This window comes from Nannobrachium achirus, assembly GCF_963921795.1.
Source record: "Nannobrachium achirus genome assembly, chromosome: 12".
Lineage (NCBI taxonomy): Eukaryota > Metazoa > Chordata > Actinopteri > Myctophiformes > Myctophidae > Nannobrachium > Nannobrachium achirus.
In genome coordinates, this window is record NC_137832.1 from 24,601,216 (window position 1) to 24,622,811 (window position 21,596).

Here is a 21,596-nt window from a genome sequence, read left to right on the forward strand (position 1 = left end):
CTTTTACTTATCTCTTTCACAATGACCCTCCCTCTGTTTGTCTTACCGTTGAGCCAGGTGGGCAGGTATTCACTCTTCATGCTGTAGTGTTGTTGTCCCAGGTTCCTTAGGATCACAGGCTCTGTACCCAGGAAGTTGTTGAGAGTGGCAGAGTACAGCTCCTTATCTGGACAGACAGACAGAGAGAGAGAGACCGGTTGAAGTTCAACGTGTGACACCTGTGTGTAACAAAATATAATTCAGGCATCAGGGCACCTTAGACTAGCCTGGCGGTGCCAACCTCTATCACACAGTTCACTACCGTCAGGGGGTGATGTTGTGCGGTCTGGTTTATTAACCAGGCTAACCATAGACCTCTACCCCCCCTGTGACTAGGGTAACCATATTTTCAACTCATTGAAACCCATCAATTTGTCATTTATGCACCCATTGTTTTGAACGTTCATGCACGCACACATGTAACACATTGTTCATGTTGTCGGACTGGTTAAGCGTGAGCAGCACGTACATGAACAGAACGTGACAAACGTCTATGCAACCGCAGAAAACAACTATTATTATTTTAATTGTGGCGAAAACCGTGATAAATTAAAACAGGGACGTAGTAGTGTTTTAGAGATATTCGTCAGGACTAGGGAAGCTGCTTGAAACCGGGACATCTGGTCACCCTACCTGTGACAGGACTCTGATCCAGAGTTGTTGTTCCACCGTTTGTTGTGACACCGTCATACGTCAAAGTATAAACTATGGTGTTTACACAACAGGAGTGTTTATTGAGCAGTTGTTTGTGTCATAAGTACATCCACACAGAACGCCAATAAAAAAAAGCAACAGTATTCTTTCTCGAAACAAGGTCGTATTTTCACCGTGAATAAAAGCATCAACCTGTGTGAATGGCATACAGGCAACGACTAGATCAGGGGTCTTCAACGTTTTCAGGCCGGGGACCCTCAAACTGATGGGGAGATGGAGCAGGGACCCCCTACCACCTCGTAGGGTGGGGGGGTCGGGGCTACGACATATTTTTTATTTTAAACATGTACAAGTTACAGCGAGCAGGGTGGGCCGTACCACTACCATTTCTAAACATACTACTTATTAACTGAGAACCAATGTCAATAATATCAACAATCTGTCAATTGCATAGTAAGGATGTATTCAAGCTATTCAAAATGGATAGAATCGTGGTTTATTTTTTAACATAAATGTGAAAAAAAAAAAACATTTTTTGAAATCTTTTTTTTTTTTTTTTTTAGCAATAATTTCGCGGACCCCCTGCAGTACCTCCGCGGACCCCCTAGGGGTCGCGGACCCCCTGTTGAAGACCCCTGGACTAGATGAATTGTTGCCTTTTTGGATTGTGTATTTGTCACGCTCCCAGAGTGTAAAGACCTTTGGGTGTAAAAGAGCTGAAGACCCTGCATCACACCTGGGGTACAATAAAGACACTGGCCAAGAACAGACAGCCGTGGAAGTCCTTTGTTGCTGCTTTAAAATTCTTCCGCTTAACAGCCTGTACTTCGGAAGAAATATAGGCAGAATAAGCTACCCTACATGCCAGTATTGCAAAATAAAGGGCAGTAATTAAGTAAGTATAAAGGTGTGATCCTCCAACTACTGTTATCACTATATCACAGAACAAAACAAGAATAAACCCACTATTATTATTAACCAGTTATGTCATGTTGCTGGCAATAAACATGTTTCATTTATTTGCTCAAGGTTTGCAGTCTGGGGAAGGACTAGAGTCAGGTGCTGTTAAGATAAATTCACTTAATGATGCATGAAGCTGGAAATATTTCATTTTATACATGAAATCTGCTTTACAAATGAACTGGCCTTGCCTTATTCAAACTGCAAAAATGTTTAAGCAGTCTCATTTACTCTCCCCAAGGATATTTGTAAACAGTTGTTGGCACAGAGTGAGAAAGTGTGCAAGAAATTCAATGTCCACATTTACTCATATTTGTATCGCAGTAGGAACACAAACAAATGATCAACACCATATCACGATGACGCCTTAGATTTAATGTGCAGGAGGTGTACAGGAGTATTACTGTGCAAACACAAATCTGATCCAACATAATGCATGCAAACAACTGTTTCATTCACATCCACCCACTCAATGTGTTTAGTAGAAGATACAGTCAACCATTCATAGATACAGTTGAAGACAGACTCAGACACACGCAGAGAAAAAGATGAGCACTTACCCACTATGAGGCCAGTATGACCTTTGGCAGGATCATATGGACACTTGCCCTTCCCATCCTCTAGGGCGCCATTGTTGAGCACAAAATAGTCTGCGTTCTGCACACACACACACACGCACACAAGCAAGCAGGCACGCACACAAGCACGCACGCGCACAAGCACACGTGCACAAGCACACACGCACACACACACACACACACACACACACACACACACACACACACACACACACACACACACACACACACACACAGGCAGGGAGACAGTTGGTCAGTGGTCAGTGTGTGAGAGAATACAGCCGTGAGTTCTGTTTGAAACACGGCCTCAGCTCTCACCATATCGTCGTTGTCGGGTGGAAACCTTGTATGTCCAAAACCGTTGGTTTTGCATTTATCATTTTTTTTAGTATTTAAACTAGTGAAAACAGCCGATCTACAAGCACTCAACGCCTCGCGGCGCGAGGCGTTGTGTGCTTGTAGATCTGCTGTTTTCACTACCTTTGTGCGATGGCCTTGTATGGTGAAGCAGGGCTTTACTTCGCAAAAATACGAGGTTTCCACCCGACAACGGCGATATGCTCTTCTAGTGTCACAAGTATATGCGCGCACACACTCACCACATAAGTGCATTTGGGCTGGAAGGCATAGGTGCCACAGGTGTACAGGTGTGTATGGTTGTAGCTCTGCAGGAAACGGATGTAGTTGAAACATTCCGTCTGTCGATGGACACACAAAGAGAGAGAGATGAGATGAGATATACTTTATTAATCCCCGAAGGGAAATTAAGGTGTTGCAGCAGCATAGTGTGACAACACATAGATAAACTATTGGACAAAAATCAAGGACACAACAAACGCATGGACACAAACACAATAGACCTCAAGTCGATCCATGACTATACACAAGGGGAGAGTTCTTATACATGTAAATTGTATAGTCTGATGGCAGTTGGCAAGAAAGAAAGAGAGAGAGATAGTAGGAGAGAGAGATAATTAACAATAATTTGACTCCACTTGTTTATATTAAAGTGCTGCTTTAATGCCTTTCTGTCTACAATATAACGAGTAAAACTCTTTCAATTGAAATTAATTGAGAACAGATGCTGCTGTATACCAGTGTGCACTGGAGCAATGAATAATGCAAAGCATCACATCCAAATCCATACCGATGTTCCAACCGGAACACAATATGTACATCACAACATCTGCAATTATGGCCATTTTGTGATTGACTTATTTATGTAGGTATTTGTTCATTTATTTATTGTGTACAAACACACACAAATGAAGAGAAAAATGGGAGAGAAAGGTTCCTGGCAGCCTCTATGTAGTGTTCAGATAATGCATAGTATAAAAACATAGAAGCATGACACCCAGCAGGAGAGAGTGAACATACAGAACTATTATGTAAACCTGTATTCCAGAGTATCGTCGCTGTCGGGTGGAAACCTTGTATGTCCAAAACCGTTCGTTTTGTATTTATCATTTTATAAATGAATCAAACTAGTAGGTGTGAGGCGTTGTGTGCTTGTAGATCGTCTATTTTCACTACTTTTGTGCAACACTCTTGTATGATGAAGTAGGGCTTTAATTTAGAAAGAACATACTGCTTTTGAAACATGGAGATACAAGGTTTCTGCCCGACAGTGATGATGTCAAGGGGGGTGGGGGCACACACTAGGAACCAAACCCCGACCTTTTAGTTACAGGGTCTCGGTAGGCAAGCCATTACACAAAAGTACAGGAGAGAGGAGAGGCTAGAGACAGGGGAGAGATGGATCTCTGTGGCGTATAATAAAACGCACTGTGTGTGGCTTAGTCAAGGTCAAGGCTGTGAACAAGGCATAAAAACGAGGGGGGTGATTTTGAATCTGCAATGAGATCAACTTGAGAACTGTACCTGGTTGTTCTTGCCCTTGGTGGCACATTCCCTCTTCTTATCCTGGGGGGCCGGCCAGTCAATCTGAGAGACACACAGAGATAAGAGGAAGAGGACGGGGGTGACGGGGGCACAAGTGAGAGAGCAAAGGGAGATGAGTAGAGAGTAAAGAGAGAATAGAGACAGAGAGAGGAAGATAATGGAGTTGATTAGGGTGACACACTATTGTAGTACTGTGAGTGTAAATTACAACCTTACAATACCATACCATTTTGATTTGCCAAATGATTCAATATTTGCAGATATCACACATTTTTGAAAAAGTATATAAAAATCACACCCGTGTGAAGTGGAGCTGTGTGTGTGTGTGTGTGTGTGTGTGTGTGTGTGTGTGTGTGTGTGTGTGTGTGTGTGTGTGTGGATCATGTGTACCGTTTTTTGTGACATTTGAAGAAAATATGTAGGAAAAGGAGCAAAAAGTGTGTTTTGGAGAAAATTCAAGATGGCGGAAAATCTATCATGGCGCAAATGGGCGTGGCCTATATGGGGAGATGCGTCATGACCCAAGGAATCCAGGGAAAAAATATTTTTAATTTTCCGACCTACGGTTCAAGAGTTACAGGCCAAAACCTAAAGTGGGGTGTTATGGCGCCACCATGCGGCCAAATGACACAATTATTTTTTATTTAATCCTTGAAATCATTATGAACCTCCTCTCCAAGTCTTGAAACTCTAGCCCCTATGGTTTGCGAGAGACAAATAATTGAATGTGAGTTTTTGCGATTCCCATTATAAGTCAATGGGGAAAATTAATTCACTAATAAATTAATATCAATTGAACTATAGAACCTTTCTCTTAGAAAAGTAATAGCCCACGATTCCCGAGTAAGCCGGTCGATTTGACATATGGCGCGAGTGTGTGGTGGCAAAACTGTGGGACTAGTGGCGTGCCGAAGTTTAGGAAGTTCAGGCTACATACACACAGACAGACACACACACACACACACACACAGACCCACACAGCCACGTATAGGGAGCCTGTGCTTCACACAGCTCCAAAAACATTGAGTGAAAAAAAGCATTGCATGTTAAAAGCACATGTTGATTATAGCTTTCTCTCTACCTTCATGATGGGTAATTGTAAGTATTTTGATTTGTAAGAATGGCTGTAGATTGCATTAAATATATAACCGTGAACTGAAATCAATCTTAATCATATGAAATCCAAACAGGAAAAATACAAGGTTAAGTTCAGAGTGTGCTCCAGTGAAAGGGAAACACATTCTGAAGGCATCACTCATGTTGCTTGTGTTTTTCTTAGGAAAAAGTTCTTTTTTCCCCCACAGTATTTTCCAGAAGGCAGTTGCCACCTACAAACTGCATGATTACTCAAGGAAAGAAGCTTAAGGAGCACTGAAGGAAGTAATGTGTGTTGAAATAATGATCTGAATCTATATTTTCCATTGCATCAATTATATTTAATTGTTGTCTGTTGAATCGACAGATTGATTCAGATCTTGATTCAGATCGATGGACTGTCATACTCATGGTAAGTAATGACGCAGGCATCGTTTGCAACTCGCCCCCACAACAACGATTACGTATGTGACATGACTAATGGAAAGAACGAAAAGAAACGAAAGATAGACAAAGAAAAATGGGCAAAACAGAAAAAAAAAATACAGAAAAGGGGCAGGAAAATGAGAAAAACATGAGAGGCAAAGATAAAGGAAGCAAGACTAGGAGACAAAGGGCTGAGGAGGCAGAAGGATGACGAGGTAGCGACAGGCAGATGGCGAGAGAGATGCAGGGACACAGAGAGACAGGTGGACTATTCCCTTTACATCCTGGCTCATTTTTCTATGTTCCCTCCATCGTCACCCCTCCCTCCATCATCACACTGTATTACATACCTCCATCCCTCTGCCGCTCAACAAGGGAACTGACAACATATGTGCTCCATGCTCACAACGCTCTACGCGCTACGCTACAAAATCTACTACTGCAGGGGTCTTCAGCGTTTTCAGGCCAAGGACCCCTTAGTTGAGAGAGAGAGGTGAAGCAGGGACCCCCACAACCTGTTCATAGATTCCATATAGTTTCATCGTTTGACAGCACAATCGTATGTTGGATTCATGTCAATTTCTGTTTTCAGATATTTAATCACTTGAACCGTCAATACTTAATACACTTGACCTTTCAGTGCTTTCACTCTGTACTTGGTCTGCTCTTTTTCCCCTCAAACCACTTTGCCGAAAATAGCCGATCTACAAGCTCACAACTATTTTTGGCTAAAGTTCTCGGGATATGGACACTAGGGTTCAAGTGCATGCATATAAAAAAGGAGAAAAAAAAGTTTGTATCACACAAAGATTTGGAGGACCCCCTGTGGTAACTCTGTGTGTGTGTGTGTGTGTGTGTGTGTGTGTGTGTGTGAGAGAGAGAGAGAGAGTTTGTTTGTATGTGCATTTGTGGCAAGAGGTAGTTTGACTGTTTGTTTGTTTGTTTTAGTGTTGTTGTACCTGCCCACAAGTTTTTGTCTCCATGTATGTTTGTGGGTGTGTGCACATCTAATAAAGGCTTTTTGCAGCCGGCGCTAAATCAGATAACAATCCCCTGTATGTAGCCGGCAGCTTTGTGTATCTCTCTCTCTCAGCCCTTCTCCCCTACTCCTTCATCACACCGTTTTAACAGTATTGATCCAAATAGACAACAATTGAGAGAGCACAGCCAAACAGATTGACTCACTGAGGCGGCTCAATGTAAATATGAGTCTGTCTGTGTGTGTGTGTGTGTGTGTGTGTGTGTGTGTGTGTGTGTGTGTGTGTGTGTGTGTGTGTGTGTGTGTGTGTGTGTGTGTGTGTGCCCTCCCCTCACACAAACCTTTTCAGACAATCATTCTTTGACAAATTGAGCCCTGAACTTCAGTCCTTATCTATGCATCTCTGAGGTATTGGGTATTTCAGCAAGCTGACGATCCCAGTGCACTGTAATATCCGGACTATGGATTGTTCATTTCAAGTTAAATTACTTAATAAGCCATCATAAGCCACAACGGTTTTGTGCAAAAATAGGGGAAATAATGGACAAGCTTGCATGGTTTTACATCGCACTGTATAGAGAGCTTGGAGATATGCTGTCTTCGAAAATCTCAAAAGATATTTGCCTATAAAAAAACATGCCCAATATAGGGACACCAAGTTAAAGGTCCCATAACATTTTCTTTTTTCTCAAAATTTGGGCAGAAAATATGGCATCCAACAAGACATTATTATGTCTTCTGGACATTTTTGAGCGGTGGTTACACCGTCTCCTATACGTGGCCGTGTGTGTATGCGTGCGTGTGTGCGTGTCTGTATGTAGCCTGAAGTACCTTTTTTGACCACACATGTTAAGGGAGGGGCGCTGTTGTTCAGGCCAGGCCAGACACACACACACACACACACACACACACACACACACACACATACCCCACACACACAGGCACCCCCCCCCCCCCCCCCCCCCCCCACGACCACCGCTCAGTTCACACGGGTGTGATTTATTATAATCCTGCCCTCTCCACAGATCAAGTGGAGAATGTGTTTGTCTCTAAAACCAGGATATACCCTCCTGTGAAAGTAGCATTGTAGTTGGTAATCTGTGCATGTAAAACATATTTATTTGACGATTTCAACATTTGCTATGCGTCATTGTGATTCCGTAGCCAGTTGAGCCCCAGCTGTTGTCTTACCTCACAGGCAAATGGAAATAAGGGTTTAATATTTCCCCCTCAAATTACACATTTTCTATCCCTGGAAATCTTGTTTTCTTGTTTTCATCAACAGTTAAAACACACAGGTCATATTTCATGTAACACTAAATGCAACAAGGAGAATACAATTATGCACAAACCTATGGGTTCCCACCCTGACCACGTTAGTGTAATATTTGGAGGTATTAACAATTATGAAGCAAAAGAACTCCATTTATGCCAATCAACATTAGAATGAACATAATATAAACTGTGTCTGCAACTTGAACCTTGCTATAGCAGTGAGCTGTGAGCCTGCGACTCATGGGGAGGAATATGAAATGTCAAGTTCATTGCCTGCGACTTGTCTGCTGAGAAGAACAGTGATATTTTTTTACTATTCTTCATTGTAACTAATGAAATTTGTTGAGGCAAGTCATTTGGCGTTTTCAAAACCATTCTATTAAACTGAGATGGATTGCATATTGGCTGCTGGTGCATTCTGTTACAATACTATCCCTCAAGCAGGAAAACATATTTTAGCATTTTTAGATACATTCTAACCCAGATTAAATGCTTGTATCCAACAAAACTGACAATATTGATGGTATAATATCAATTTCTCCTCAAAGGCTTAGTGACTGGTGATGTAACTAGATAGATAATTTATGACACATTCTGCCATGATTCTGTGTGACTCATCGCCGGATAACTTTGAACCACAGATGTATTGTTGAGAACTCTGCGACCCCCGCACTGTAAGGGCACCAAGGCTTTTCTTCCATGAGACGTCCGGAAAATACCAAACGTCTTGCAAAATATGACACAAATGGTGCATTTATATGGCGCTTTAATCCAAAGAGCTTTACAATGTGCATTACATTCACCCAGTCACACAGACATTCACCCACCGACGGTGGAGGGAACCATGCAAGGCTGGCGACTAGGGGTGTAATGATGGGCACGTACCTTTTAGGCGAAGCCCGAACTGGCGAAGTGGGGAAATGTCCGATACCGTAGCGATCTGGCGAACGTCTTCTGGACAGGGCGTTTATCGTGCGCTTGCCCAGGCCTTACGGCCTGGGCATAAATATAACGATTGCATTCACCACGGCTTCGTAACTCGCGCGGCGCTCCGCCGGCCGCACGGCCCTGGCCCGCTCTTCGCGGCCACTCGCGCCTGCGGCGCTCGGGGGCGAAGAGCAGAACCAAGGTCCGCTGGCCTTCGCGCCGCTTGCAGTGTCGTGGACAATCGATTCGCCAGATCGCTACGGTAGGAGACAAATCCCCACTTCGCCAGTTCGGGCTTCGCCAGAACAGGACTTTCCCGTAATGATACAGTAACTGTATCGAAATATCGTTTTTAACTTAAAAAATCGAAGTATATCGAAATGAAAACAGCTAAAATAGAATCGTATCGTTTTATTTTGTATCGTATCGAATCGGCAGTGCAAAGAATCGATTGTATCGATACTACCTACTTGTGCATTGTATTTAGCAATTGTAAGAAGAAATAATGAAAAGGAGGGGTTTAATTACTTTTCCTTTCCATATAGCTACACTGGTCTATCGGTTCATGTCAAGGTGCGGGTTTGTCAATATATACAATGTCCATGTATTTGGCAGATAATCACTGTGTTTACTTATTTATATCCATAATAATAATTAAAACCTGCACTATCCACACCTTTCACACAGATTTAATTTCTTTGCTAAATAGTTACTATATCGATTTTAAATCATTGAATCGAATCGTATCGTATCACCATGAATGAACCAATATCGTCTATGTATCGTATCGTCAACCTTGTATCGTGATGTGTATCGAATCGCCATTAAAATGTATCGTTACACCCCTACTGGCGACCTATTACCAATGAATCTTATGTATTAAGAACATTTGCATTCAGTAGAATCAATTATAGTGCACTGAAATGTGCATGTGTGTGTGTTACCTGTGGCCGTAGCTGTCTGTTGATGTTGTTAGGGTCCAGGGCGAACAGGGCCTCGCGGGCCCCCACATACAGGACCCTCTCGTGCTCTGACAGTGTCACCATGGTGTAGTTCCATACTCCCGGGGAGCTGAACCTCGCCATGCTGTCCAGCACATCTACACACACACACACACACGCACACGCACACGCACACACACACACACACACACACACACACACACACACACACACACACACACACACACACAGACAGGAACAGAGATATGGAGAGAGGGATAGAATGAATTAAATTGAATGTCTATTCCAATAAAAACAATGTTTATATTAAAAAAAGAGAAGAAAAATGTACAAAATCACAACATGGTGAGCTTGTAGGTCGGCAATTGGGTTTAAGTGCTAAATTCATAATGTGTTTTTGTATGTTTGGGTCCCGGGGAAATTTGTACTTTGGGTCTCGAGCTAATACGTTTGGGAACCACTGCTTAAACTAGATTTGTCTGTTTGCAGCCTACTATTTGTTTGTGTATGTAAATGCATTTGCATTTGATTTCCCTGTCCTGAAACCAGCACAAACAATTGTGGGGAAATTAACTAATTGTCTACATGCAGGCTCTGGTGAACCGCAGCGCAGGCAGACCAGACCCATTTATCATAACTGTGTTTACAGTTCAGCGCACATAACACAATGCAGCTTGTATGAGATCAGTGCATTTTGCATTACACTGAGCTGTTGACCACTTTACTGATCTTGGTGCTTCTCTATATACAGTATATGTGTTTTATGTCATAAACTGTATTCCAAATCAACACCCCAGAACAGCACAATAAAGATTTGAACTGAATTGACAAAACACTGCAGAGTATTATTATGGATATTTTCTTTGTACGAAGGTTTCTTTTGTATTTTTGTTCAGACAAAAATACAGGGAAGCTGAAAGGGAGACAACAAAGGGGATCACACAGGAAGAAGACTGGCAGTATTGGGTCATGTTGTTGATATCTGCATCTGAAAGCATCAAAACCACTACAGCACTGATAGGCACTATCATAACAATGCAAAATCCTCTACAGTCAAACACACGGAAACAAACACAAATGCTGTACGCACATACTTGCATGGACAAACACACTCGCACACGGCACGCGCGGTACTCACACGCACGGCACGCACGAACATGCACACATTTTACAAAGAGTAGCAAACAAGAAGAAATAGAGAGAGAGAAAGGCAGGAAGACAGAGAGAGAGACAGGGAGAGAGAGAGACAGGGAGAGAGAGAGACAGGGAGAGTGATGGAGTCAGAGTGAGTCACAGAGTCAAGAGACAGACGGAAGGAGAAAGTGAAAGAGTCAGGGAGCAAGGCTTAGCGACCAGCGTTTAGTTTTCATTATCCATTCTCTTGTCACCTGTTGTGTCCCCGGCCTCCCTCCCTCCCTCCCTCTCTCCCTATCTCCATCGCACTCCTCCCGGAGGACCCCAGTGTTTCAGCGCTGACACACCTGGCCCCTGGCACAAATATACTCTCGTGAATGGAATTATAATAATATTCCTCTGAAGAATGAATGTACATACGGTACGTACTCCCTTTCCCTGGCTGTGTTTTTTTTATAGCCGCTGAATTCCAGGGAGAGGCGGCGAGGGTTGCATATGATTTATGGAAAGCTAAAAGTGGTCAGGTGATGAGTGGCCTAGTTGGAACCGAGAGAGGTTGTGGAGAGGAGAGGAAGTGGGTTGCTCGTGGTGGAGGTGTCGTCTGTGTGTTCGTTCTGGAACTTCTCTCCTCTCAAGGATAAAAAGGTGAGGAAAGTCCTTGAGCATTGAGGAGGTTTGCAGTTCTACTTATTTTGCAGAGCCTGACCGATACTGGATTTCTCTGGCTGATGCCGATAGCGACATTAGGTAGCGAAAGATTCCTGGCCTCTATCATCGACCGTATGGTAAATCGTTTTCAATTCAAATCTTGTATTTTAGAGTTAGTGCTTGGAGTTATTATTATGGTTAAGTTAGCCACTTAAACCCTCTAGACTTGGTAAACTGGACGAGTTGAATGAGTTGTCTTTGTACATGGACTACTCTTCTTCTGTCAAAAATAGCTGATCTACAAGCTCAGAACGGCTCGCGTGGCGAAGCGTTTTGAGCTTGTAATGTAGATTGGCTATTTTTAGCCAATCCCCCCCCCCCCAGCATCCATGGATGCTGGGGTTCAAGTGGTTAAAGACAGTGTTAAGGAGTGATGAGGGCTATTGCTATAGGGCTAGTCTTTGGGGAAAGAATGTAATCAATGAGAATCAGTGGAAGCTCCATACAGGCATAACAATACAAATGTGTGTACATGTATGTAAAAGGTGAGAGGGAGAGACCGGAAAAAAGACGATAGAACGCGCACGACACGCGTGCATGCGAATTCAGGGGAAGCAAGAAAGAGAGGGAGGAGAATGCAGACAGGCGGGAAAACATATTGAAGTACTTGTCTTATTACTGTATCTAGAGAGCAATGGCGTATAAACATTGCTGGAGATGTATGGATGAGAAGAGAGACAAGAGATAAGAGAATGAGCTAGACAAAGACTGAGGGATGAGAGAGACACACAGATGAACGAAGGGAGAGAGAGAGGGAGAGAGAGAGAGAGAGAGAGAGAGAGAGAGAGAGAGAGAGCGAGAGTAGACATCCTCAGGGGAGATTTGAGCACATCTGCTGTTCCACACTAAAAAGTGTGGCACGCTTACTAGAGAACACACACGCGTGCACGTACACACATGCAAATACTGCCACTGAAGTGCACACACGCTCACTCTCTCTCACACACACACACACACACACACACACACATACCGCTATGTACACACGCGCATATACCTGCCAGTGCACTCACACACACACACCGACACACACACACACACACACACACACACACACACACACACACACACACACACACACACACACACACACACACACACACACACACAGAGAGACACACACACACACGCACTGCATACTGCAGTGTAAATCTCTGTACCAGTAGTTTGTTTTCTGAGCTCATTAGGTGCAGTCATTATGATGCATGTACCACTTACGGACTACCACCAGGGGCAGCACTGAAACTTCCTGCTCATTGATCTACTGTCATTATGATGCATGTACTACCTACTACCACCACACAGGGGCAGCACTGACACTACCTGGCTGCTCATAGACTTAAATAAAAGTATAAATGAGCCAAGGTGGAAATACAAGTCCTGTATTCAAACTTTTACTTGAGTAAATGAACAACAAATATTTGGCATATATTTAGTAGTAGTGCTAAGTATTAATTACTTTAATAGTATGCTACCCATTACTCAGAATGTCCCATTTATCCCCAAACCTTCTAAACCAGGGGCCGTTTTCTGAGAGAGAAAGATTAAGTAGGGACCCTCACTACATATTGTATAAAATTGTGCTGCAGATTAAACCTTTTCATCTATTTCATAGATAGCTTCATAGACTTACTAACTTGTTTGACAGCACTATCATCAGTGGTGTGTTGGATTCATGTTAATGTGTATTTTCAGACGTTTAACAACTTAAACACTCAAAACTCGTTGGCACTGTACTTGGTCGGCTTTCTCCCCCCCTACACCAAACATCTTTATACTGTATATATCACACAAAGATTTGGTGCCCCCAGTAACTCTGAGGACCCCTGGCCCTCTGTTGAAGACCCCTGTTCTAAACCATATTGCTACTTTTTTAAGTAAAACATCTGAGTACTTCTTGTCCTTTATGAGTGTGTGCATGAGTACATGATGTCTTTTATGACTGTGTGCATGAGTACATGTCCGAGGGCGGAGTGGACTAAATTACAAGGCCTTTGATGCTGGAGACAAAAGTTTGGAAAGCCAGCCGAAATGGGCAGAAAAGAGAAAACAAATGAAAGAGGGAACAGAGGAGACAAAGGGCAGTGGTGGAAAAGTTGACAGGTTAACAGAGTAACTTTACTTTAAGTAAGAGTAGCAATACCAAATTAGAAATAGGCTACTTACTCTATTACAGGTAAATTCTAAATGTGAGTAAAAGTACAAAAGTATTAGCATCAAATTAAACATAAAGTACCAAAGTAAAAGTACTAAGACATTTCTAAATGTGTCAAACTATTTTGAAAATCGCAGATCTACACACTTATATTCACTTAATTGGTTAATGTAGGTTTTGTAATAATAATAATAATAGTATTTCTACATTGAGTTATTGATACTTTTACTTAGGTAAGAAATTTGAGTACTTTTCCCCCCGACTGTCCAGCACGGGGAGGAGAAACCGAGAGCACCGTAATGATGGTAGCGGAGGAGGAGGAACACACACCAACAAGAGCAATAGAACCTTGCTGCCGGAGACAAACCTTGTATCTCCATATTTCAACTTCTTATGTTATTCTCACAAATTCCCTACTTCTTCATCATACAAGAGCGTCGCACAAAATAGTGAAAATAGCATACCTACCAAGCATGCAGCGCTTTGTGAGCTTGTGGAACCCTATTTTCACAATTTACTTATATATCTTGGAAAGGGATGGTTTTGGACATACAAGGTTTCCTGCCAACAGCGACAGGAGCAGGGCAGAGCATCAGAAAGATGAGGAGAGTGGACAGATCACAGAGGCTGCTCTGAGAGAAGCCCTTCTGAGGTCATCGCCACAGCAACCCATATGATCAGAGGATCACAACCTCACAAATATCTGTAAACAATCCACTTGCAGTTCTGCGGAACCGAGTGTGTGTGCGTGTGCGTGTGCGTGTCTGTGTGTGTGTGTGTGTGTGTGTGTGTGTGTGTGTGTGTGTGTGTGTGTGTGTGTGTGTGTGTGTGTGTGAGAGCGTGAGTGTGTCTGATTCTGTAAAATGTATTTGGTTTATGCACAAAAAAAGTTTTTTATAGCATATGTCTCAAGATTCAAGATTTTTTATCAGTGCATCTTGTGTAGGTAATCCTTTGGTTTATTTGGTTCCTCAACACAGCAATACAGTAGTAAAACAACAAGAAGAACAAATCAATAATAATACAGAAGAATAGCAGCAATACTAAAACAAGAACATCACAGTGAATGATAGCGATGTCCGATTGTCCATATAGGATAAACATGTCTATACTTCCTTACTGGTGTCTGTCAATAAAGGTAGAAAAAGAGCTTGCTAGGCTGTGTGTAGCAGCATTACTGGTTAAATGGTAAATTATGCAATATAAGTGCCTTCATAGAAAGCATTACAGAAGAAAGGACAAACCTGCTCATTGGGAGCAGTTCAGGGTTAACCGTCTTGCTCAAGGTCACAAACCCACAAAATGAACCAGGAATGTTTCTATTCCCAAGTGGCCACTCTAATAATAATAATAAATAGATTGCATCTAATTAGAGGCTATGGGCTTCACCCTGCTGATTGCTGCCCAAGTAGTCAGACTTCACTTGAGCACTAGGGGTGTAACAATGTAGTAACTGAATCGAAAAATCGATTTTAATCTGCAATGATCTACTATATCGTTTGTAAAAGCAAAATATCGTACCGTTTTGTCTTTGTATCGTATTGTATCGTTTTAAAATGCGGTAATCGGTATCGAATCGTTTTGCAGTGCAAATAATTGATTGTATGGAAACTAAGCATTTGTGCCTTGTTTTTGGCAATTTTCAGAGGAAAATTTCAAAAGAGGGGTCTAATTACTTTTCCATTCCATATGGCTACTCTTGGTCTATTGATAATTGTGTGTAATCTCTGTGTTCATGTCAAGGTGGGTTTGTCCATACCGGTATGTGTTGAAATATAATGTCCATGTATTTGCTAGATAATCACAGCGTTTACTTCCATAATAATAGATCTTTTACAGGTTTTACTCTGATTTTATTTCTTTGTTAAATAGTTACTATATCGATTTTAAATCATTTAATCGAATCGTATCGTATCGCCATGAATGAACCAATATCGTCCATGTATCGTATCGTTAACCATGTATCGTGATGTGTATCGCTGTTAAAATGTATCGTTACACCCCTATTCTCTACCCATTCAGCTATGGCCACATCCTGAGCCACTGCATTATGTTCATTATGTTCTTGTATGTTAGCATCACACTTGTAGCCCACTTAGACAACGCAAGAATGTGCCTGGCATGCCAACAAACAAAGCCTTTTAAATGACTTTGGCTGAGGAAGAAAGACAGGGTATGAGAGAGAGAGAGTGAGAAATTAAACTGAAATGGAGGATTGCCAGAATCTTTGTCTCTTTGCACAATATCTGTCTTGGTATTTGATCTGCAGTGTGTCTGCCACAGCCACTGTGGAGGAGTATCTTTGTGAATGTGTCTGTGTTTGCGCATGTGTCGTGTATGTATGTGTATGTGGGTGTGTGTGTGTGTCTTTATATGCCAAGTCTGCAGATGTGCAAATGTGTGTGTGTGCATGCGCGTGTGTGCGCGCGTGTGTATTTCGGCGTGAGTCATCTCAGGGCCACATGGCGGCTTTACCAACGGACGAACCATCCAACCCTTCCATTCCTCCAAACCCAACTCAAGCCAAGCCAAACTGAACCCGACCATGCAGGAGGACTACTATCTGACCTCCAGCCAGGGAGGGACAAAAGCAGCCGCTTCACGGCTGGTAGGAGAAGCCTCTAACCGGGCCTTGGACTCTGTGATCTGCCTCCTTCAGTGTGCCAGGGAGCCGGGCCTTCAAGAGGCGAGGTTCGGCTATAAATACACTCCAGCCTCCGCTTATAGCTGCTAACCGCCCAGCCGCCTGCACTGCAAACTATAATTAAAGGCCCTATTTTAGTAAGGACTTTGAAGCAGCAACTGAACACACTGAATGAGACAGAGAGAGAGAAAAAGAATGAGAGACACAGAGAGAGACATGAGAAAGAGTGACATTGTATATTACCCACAAACACACAAAGCTCATATACACACACACACGCGCACGCACACACGCCGTGTTTACGGAGGAGTCGGTGCAGAAGACAGAATGAGAGCAGGGAGAGACAATGAGATGGAGAGAGCTTGTCATTTATTTACATGTGATGGGAGAGATACAGCAAGGTTGGCAGACTTAGAGAGAAGGTGAGAGCGACAGAGAGAGATGGAATAGCGTGGTGCATGGTGGAAGGAGACTGTGGAAGGGAGGAGAGAGAAGAGAGAAGAGCGAGGAACAGAGGGAGAGATAGCGAGAGAGAGAGAGGACAGGTAAAAAAAAGAAAAGAGAAACGGAGAGAGCGTGTGAGAGAGAGAGAGGCAAATGAGGTAGAGAGACAAGTGTTTAGGCAAAAAAGATTCTAGTTCCATTCCATTGTAACAGAAAACAGTGCACTGATAAAGTGGGGAACTAAGAAAAATCCAAGGCAGCTCCGTTCAGTTCAAGGTAGAAAACAAGTTTATTCAGCTCATGGCAGCATTAAAAGAAACGACCAACGCGTTTCGGCCTCGTTCGGCCTTCATCAGGGTCCGCTGAGAGACAAGTGATTGTGTGATTATGGAACAAAAGAACACAAGAACAGAAGAAGAAAGAGAGGAGAAGATAAGATACCGTAAGAGAGAAGAGACGAGAAGAGAGAGATGTACTGTATGAGTGGGCGGAGGGGCAGACATAGAAAGGAAGTGGGAAAACCAGATTAAATACAACAGAATCAGGGAACAAGTGGGATAGGGGGGGATAAAACAAGAGGAATAAAAGAGGATGAAAGCGAAGGGATGGAAAAAACCTTGACTCAGTGGGGTGGTGAGGGCATTATGAAGAGTTGTTCGACGCCACAAGTGAGGTTTTTCTCCCCGGTCTTACTGTAAAGCCGCGAGCGGTACGAGGCTGGAGACAAGCTAGTTAAGATTTATGAAGCCGTATAAAAGTGGTGGTTATGACACACACAGAGAAACAGACCAGCAGGCCTGTGTTGCTCAACGTGGTAGAACATACTGTAGCACTCACATGGTCAGAGTTAGGTGATTTCCTTTAATTAAAATAATAACAAAATGGTTCTACGTTCTGATAGTAGGTGCCCAATCAGGATAGAGTAGGGGCGGGCCTTGGTGTGCAAAAGGCCCACCCAGAAAACGTGGGAAAAAGGGCCACATCCATTTTAACACATGGGAAGCCAAGCTGTTGCTGCTGCCGTCGTTCACTTACGCTTTAATTTTCAAGAGCCTCGGAAGCTTTGTGCGTGTGCACGTGAGTGTCCACTGACGATTGCGGAGGATAATCGTATAGGTTCCGAACGGAACCATGTTTATTTAATACCGGAGGACAAGGTCCCCCTATGGGATAACCAGCGCCATCTGGCGCTGCAACAGAGTAAAACTCATAAGCTCCCGTACGAGAAATATAATTTGTCGGTAGGGCTGTCAATCACAAACGAGGGCGCCGCCCCCGAGTGTATAAAAGCCCTGCGGGCTATCATAACTTCCTCTAAAGCCGCACCTCTGCGCCCGCAACTAGCGAACCGAGGGGCTTTATTCGGGGGACCTTGTCCTCCGGTATTAAATAAACATGGTTCCGTTCGGAACCTATACGTTTATTGTCATACCTCCAGACAAGGTCCCCCTATGGGACTCATATACTCCCCGAGAAGTCATGAACCGACAAGACTGTCGTGCACACCAACCACACCCGGAAAGGAGGTCCTGTCAACCGACGTGACCCCTTTCAGGACTGATCCGACCCAGACCCACAGGGCCTGGGCGTGTTCAGACAGAAAAAGACCCTGACAGACCGAGGCCTGCCTTATGCACTAAGGGCAGACACAGGTCCACCTTATAAAATTGCAATAATATAAGGGAAAAACTCAGGGTCCCCCCACGTATCCTAGAGACAGCAGCATGCTATCTCAGGAAGGGGAGAGAGCCGCCCCACTACATAGTAGGAAGGGCAGCAGCACCCAGAACCGTATGCGCCATAGCAGAAGGCGCAACGTCCAGGTGATAGTAGGTCGCAAAGGTGGACGGCGAAGACCAATTCGCCGCTGCACAAATCTCCTCAATGGAGACACCTTTGGACAAAGCCCAAGAGGTAGACACACCCCTAGTACTGTGGGCCTTAAGTGCTTCCGGCACTTCAGACCCAGACCGGGTGTAAGCCAACCTAATAGCATCCACAAGCCATCTCGACAGAGTGGGCTTGGACACCGCTTTCCGTTGACGGGCATTCATGACCACGAAAAGCTGAGAAGTAGACCTGCTGTCCACCGTCCTATCACAGTAGGCCTTCAGGGCCCTGACTGGACAAAGACAATGAAGACGCCTATCCTCCTCTGATGCAAACGGAGGAGGATGGAAAGCCGTCAAAACAACAGGTTCCTTCGGGACCACCCGGTTCTTAGGAATAAAACTCAAATGAGGTTTTAGAAGAACCTTGGAGTCATTATTGAGAAACCTCATACAATCAGGGCTCACAGAGAGCGCACGAAGGTCGCTCACACGCTTAGCCGTAGACAAGGCAAGCAAAAGAGCTGTTTTGAAACTTAAATGTTTCAAAGAGGTCCTCCCAATCGGTTCAAAGGGTGCCTTGCAAAGGCCCTCAAGAACCACTTGTAGATCCCAAACAGGAAACAAGGCTCTGGTCACAGGTCTCAAATGGTCCACACCATGCATGAACTGGACCACCTCAGGGATTTTAGAAAGGCCTTTACCTGCCACCCCCAGGTGGCAGGCATCAATAGCCGCTAAATAACCCCTCAGTGTAGAGAACGCCAGACCAAGGTCCAGGCGGTCCTGCAGGAAATCTAACACCCTCTGGGCCGAAGCTATATGAGCCACCACAGGTGGCTCCTGTAGCTCACACCAGTCCAAAAAGGCATTCCACCTTCCATCATACACAGCCCTAGTAGAGGGGGCTCTAGCACTCTGAATAGTGGCTACAACCATCGGTGAGAAGCCTGCTGCAAGCAGGTTCTCCCTCTCACGGGCCAAACCCACAGGTCTAGGCCCCGTGGGTCTGGATGGAAGATCTCGTCCCCTGCCTGGCGCAGCAGATCCCTGAGCAAGGGAAGCCGCCAAGGGGGTCGAGAGAGCAGTGGGGTGATCAGAGACCTCCACACTCCCCTGGATGGTGTCACCAGAAGAACCTCCTGGTTGGAACATCTGATCCTCTCCAGAGTGGGAAGAATCAGTTCCAGGGGTGGAAACGCGTAGAGAAGACCTTGTGGCCATTCGTAAGCAAACGCGTCCATCCCCAGAGGAGAAGGTCCCCTCACTGAAAAGTAAAGGGGACACTTCGCGTTCTCCTGGGAGGCAAAGAGATCGACTCGCGGTCGACCGAACCTGGAGAAAATCTGCCTCACCACCGCAGGGTGGAGAGACCAATCCTCGTAACGAGGCTCCCCCCTGGACAACAGATCGGCGCCGCCGTTCTGAAGGCCCGGGACATGGGAGGCTCTGATGGACCTCAACCGAGGCAAGCACCAGAGGGTCATCTCGCGCGCCAGCTGATCCAGCGTGCGCGAGGAGAGGCCGCCCTGTTTGTTGAGATAATACAGGGCCGCCGTGTTGTCCGTCCTGACCAGGACATGGCAACCCCGGAGAAATGGTTCGAAATGCTTGAGCGCCAAGTAGATCGCCATTAACTCCAGATAGTTGATGTGGTACTCCAACATGGCCTGGGTCCAAAGACCCCTGGCTGAGCGCCCCTCGTGGGTGGCGCCCCACCCTGAGCGGCTGGCGTCTGTGGTGATCACCTTGCGTGACACCACTTCGCCCATGGAGACCCCACTTGTCAACAACGCCTGGTCCCTCCATGGGACCAGAGCGTCCATGCAGACCTGGCTGACTGTCACCTTCCTGTACCCTTGCAGGGAAGGAATCCTGAGCGCCAGTGACCACCGCTGGAAAGGTCTCATATGAAACCTGCCCAGACGCAGAAGTTGCACTGCTGAAGCCATCAGCCCAGTCAACTTCATGCACTCCTTGTACCTGACCACCTGGTTCAGTCGGAAGGAGCCGAGACAAGTCAGAAACCTGTCCACCCTCTCCGGGGAGAGGCGAGCGGACATGGTGGCCGAGTCCAGAGATATTCCTATAAAGGAAATCTGCTGGGAGGGTAACAACATGCTTTTGCCAAAGTTGACGTTGAAACCCAAGGCCTTCAGGTGTGACAACACCAGATTGGTATGGCGCGCCGCTTCTGAGCAGGAGGCGGCGGAAATCATCCAATCGTCTATGTAGTTCGCCAGCCTGACTCCCTGATGCCTCAGTGGAGCAATGGCTGCCTCGGTCACTTTCACGAAAACCCGAGGGCTCAGAGAAAGACCGAAAGGGAGGACCGTGTACTCGTACAGGCGCCCCTCGAAGGCGAACCGCAGGAACTTCCTGTGTGGGGGATAAATGAGGATGTGCTGATAAGCGTCCTTCAGATCCACTGAACAGTGGAAATCCCCCTGTCTCACTGATTTCATCAGTGACTCTGACGTCAGCATCCTGAATTTGAACTTTTTCAAGTGCTTGTTCAGAGCACGTAAGTCCATAATCGGACGCAGCCCCCCTCCTTTTTTCTGAACCAGAAAATAACGGCTCCAGAAGCCTAAACGGCTCTGGTCGCGTGATAACTCCACTATAGCGCCCTTGCGCAATAGTGAGCTTATCTCCTCCCTCAAGGCATCCGCCTTCAAGCCGCGGGCTCGAGTATAAATAACCTTGCTGGATAGGGAGGGTTTTTTCGCGAACTGTAGTCTGTAACCCCGCGTCACCGTCCGAAACACCCAGTGATTCGGATTGCAACGTTTCCATTGCTCTGCACACTGTGCTAACGTGTTGCTGAGCAACGGAGAAGCCTTGGGGTTGTACCGCCTGAGCGGAACTACTGGGCCGGGAGGGAA

At 44.9% G+C, this 21,596-nt stretch overlaps 1 protein-coding gene across 1 annotated transcript in view; it reads right to left on the bottom strand.

The window, feature by feature from the left end:
• sema4c (sema domain, immunoglobulin domain (Ig), transmembrane domain (TM) and short cytoplasmic domain, (semaphorin) 4C) overlaps nucleotides 1-21,596 on the bottom strand; it is a gene marked incomplete at its 3' end in the record, with an annotated part of 58,006 nt that overhangs the window by 18,706 nt on the left and 17,704 nt on the right. Inside the window, exons 2-6 of the mRNA XM_080739375.1 lie at nucleotides 9,780-9,934; nucleotides 4,113-4,175; nucleotides 2,831-2,929; nucleotides 2,214-2,310; nucleotides 47-166 (exon numbers count right to left, since the gene is read on the bottom strand). Of these exons, the coding sequence (XP_080595501.1) occupies nucleotides 47-166; nucleotides 2,214-2,310; nucleotides 2,831-2,929; nucleotides 4,113-4,175; nucleotides 9,780-9,934 (534 nt within the window). The remainder of the gene's footprint in view (nucleotides 1-46; nucleotides 167-2,213; nucleotides 2,311-2,830; nucleotides 2,930-4,112; nucleotides 4,176-9,779; nucleotides 9,935-21,596) is intronic.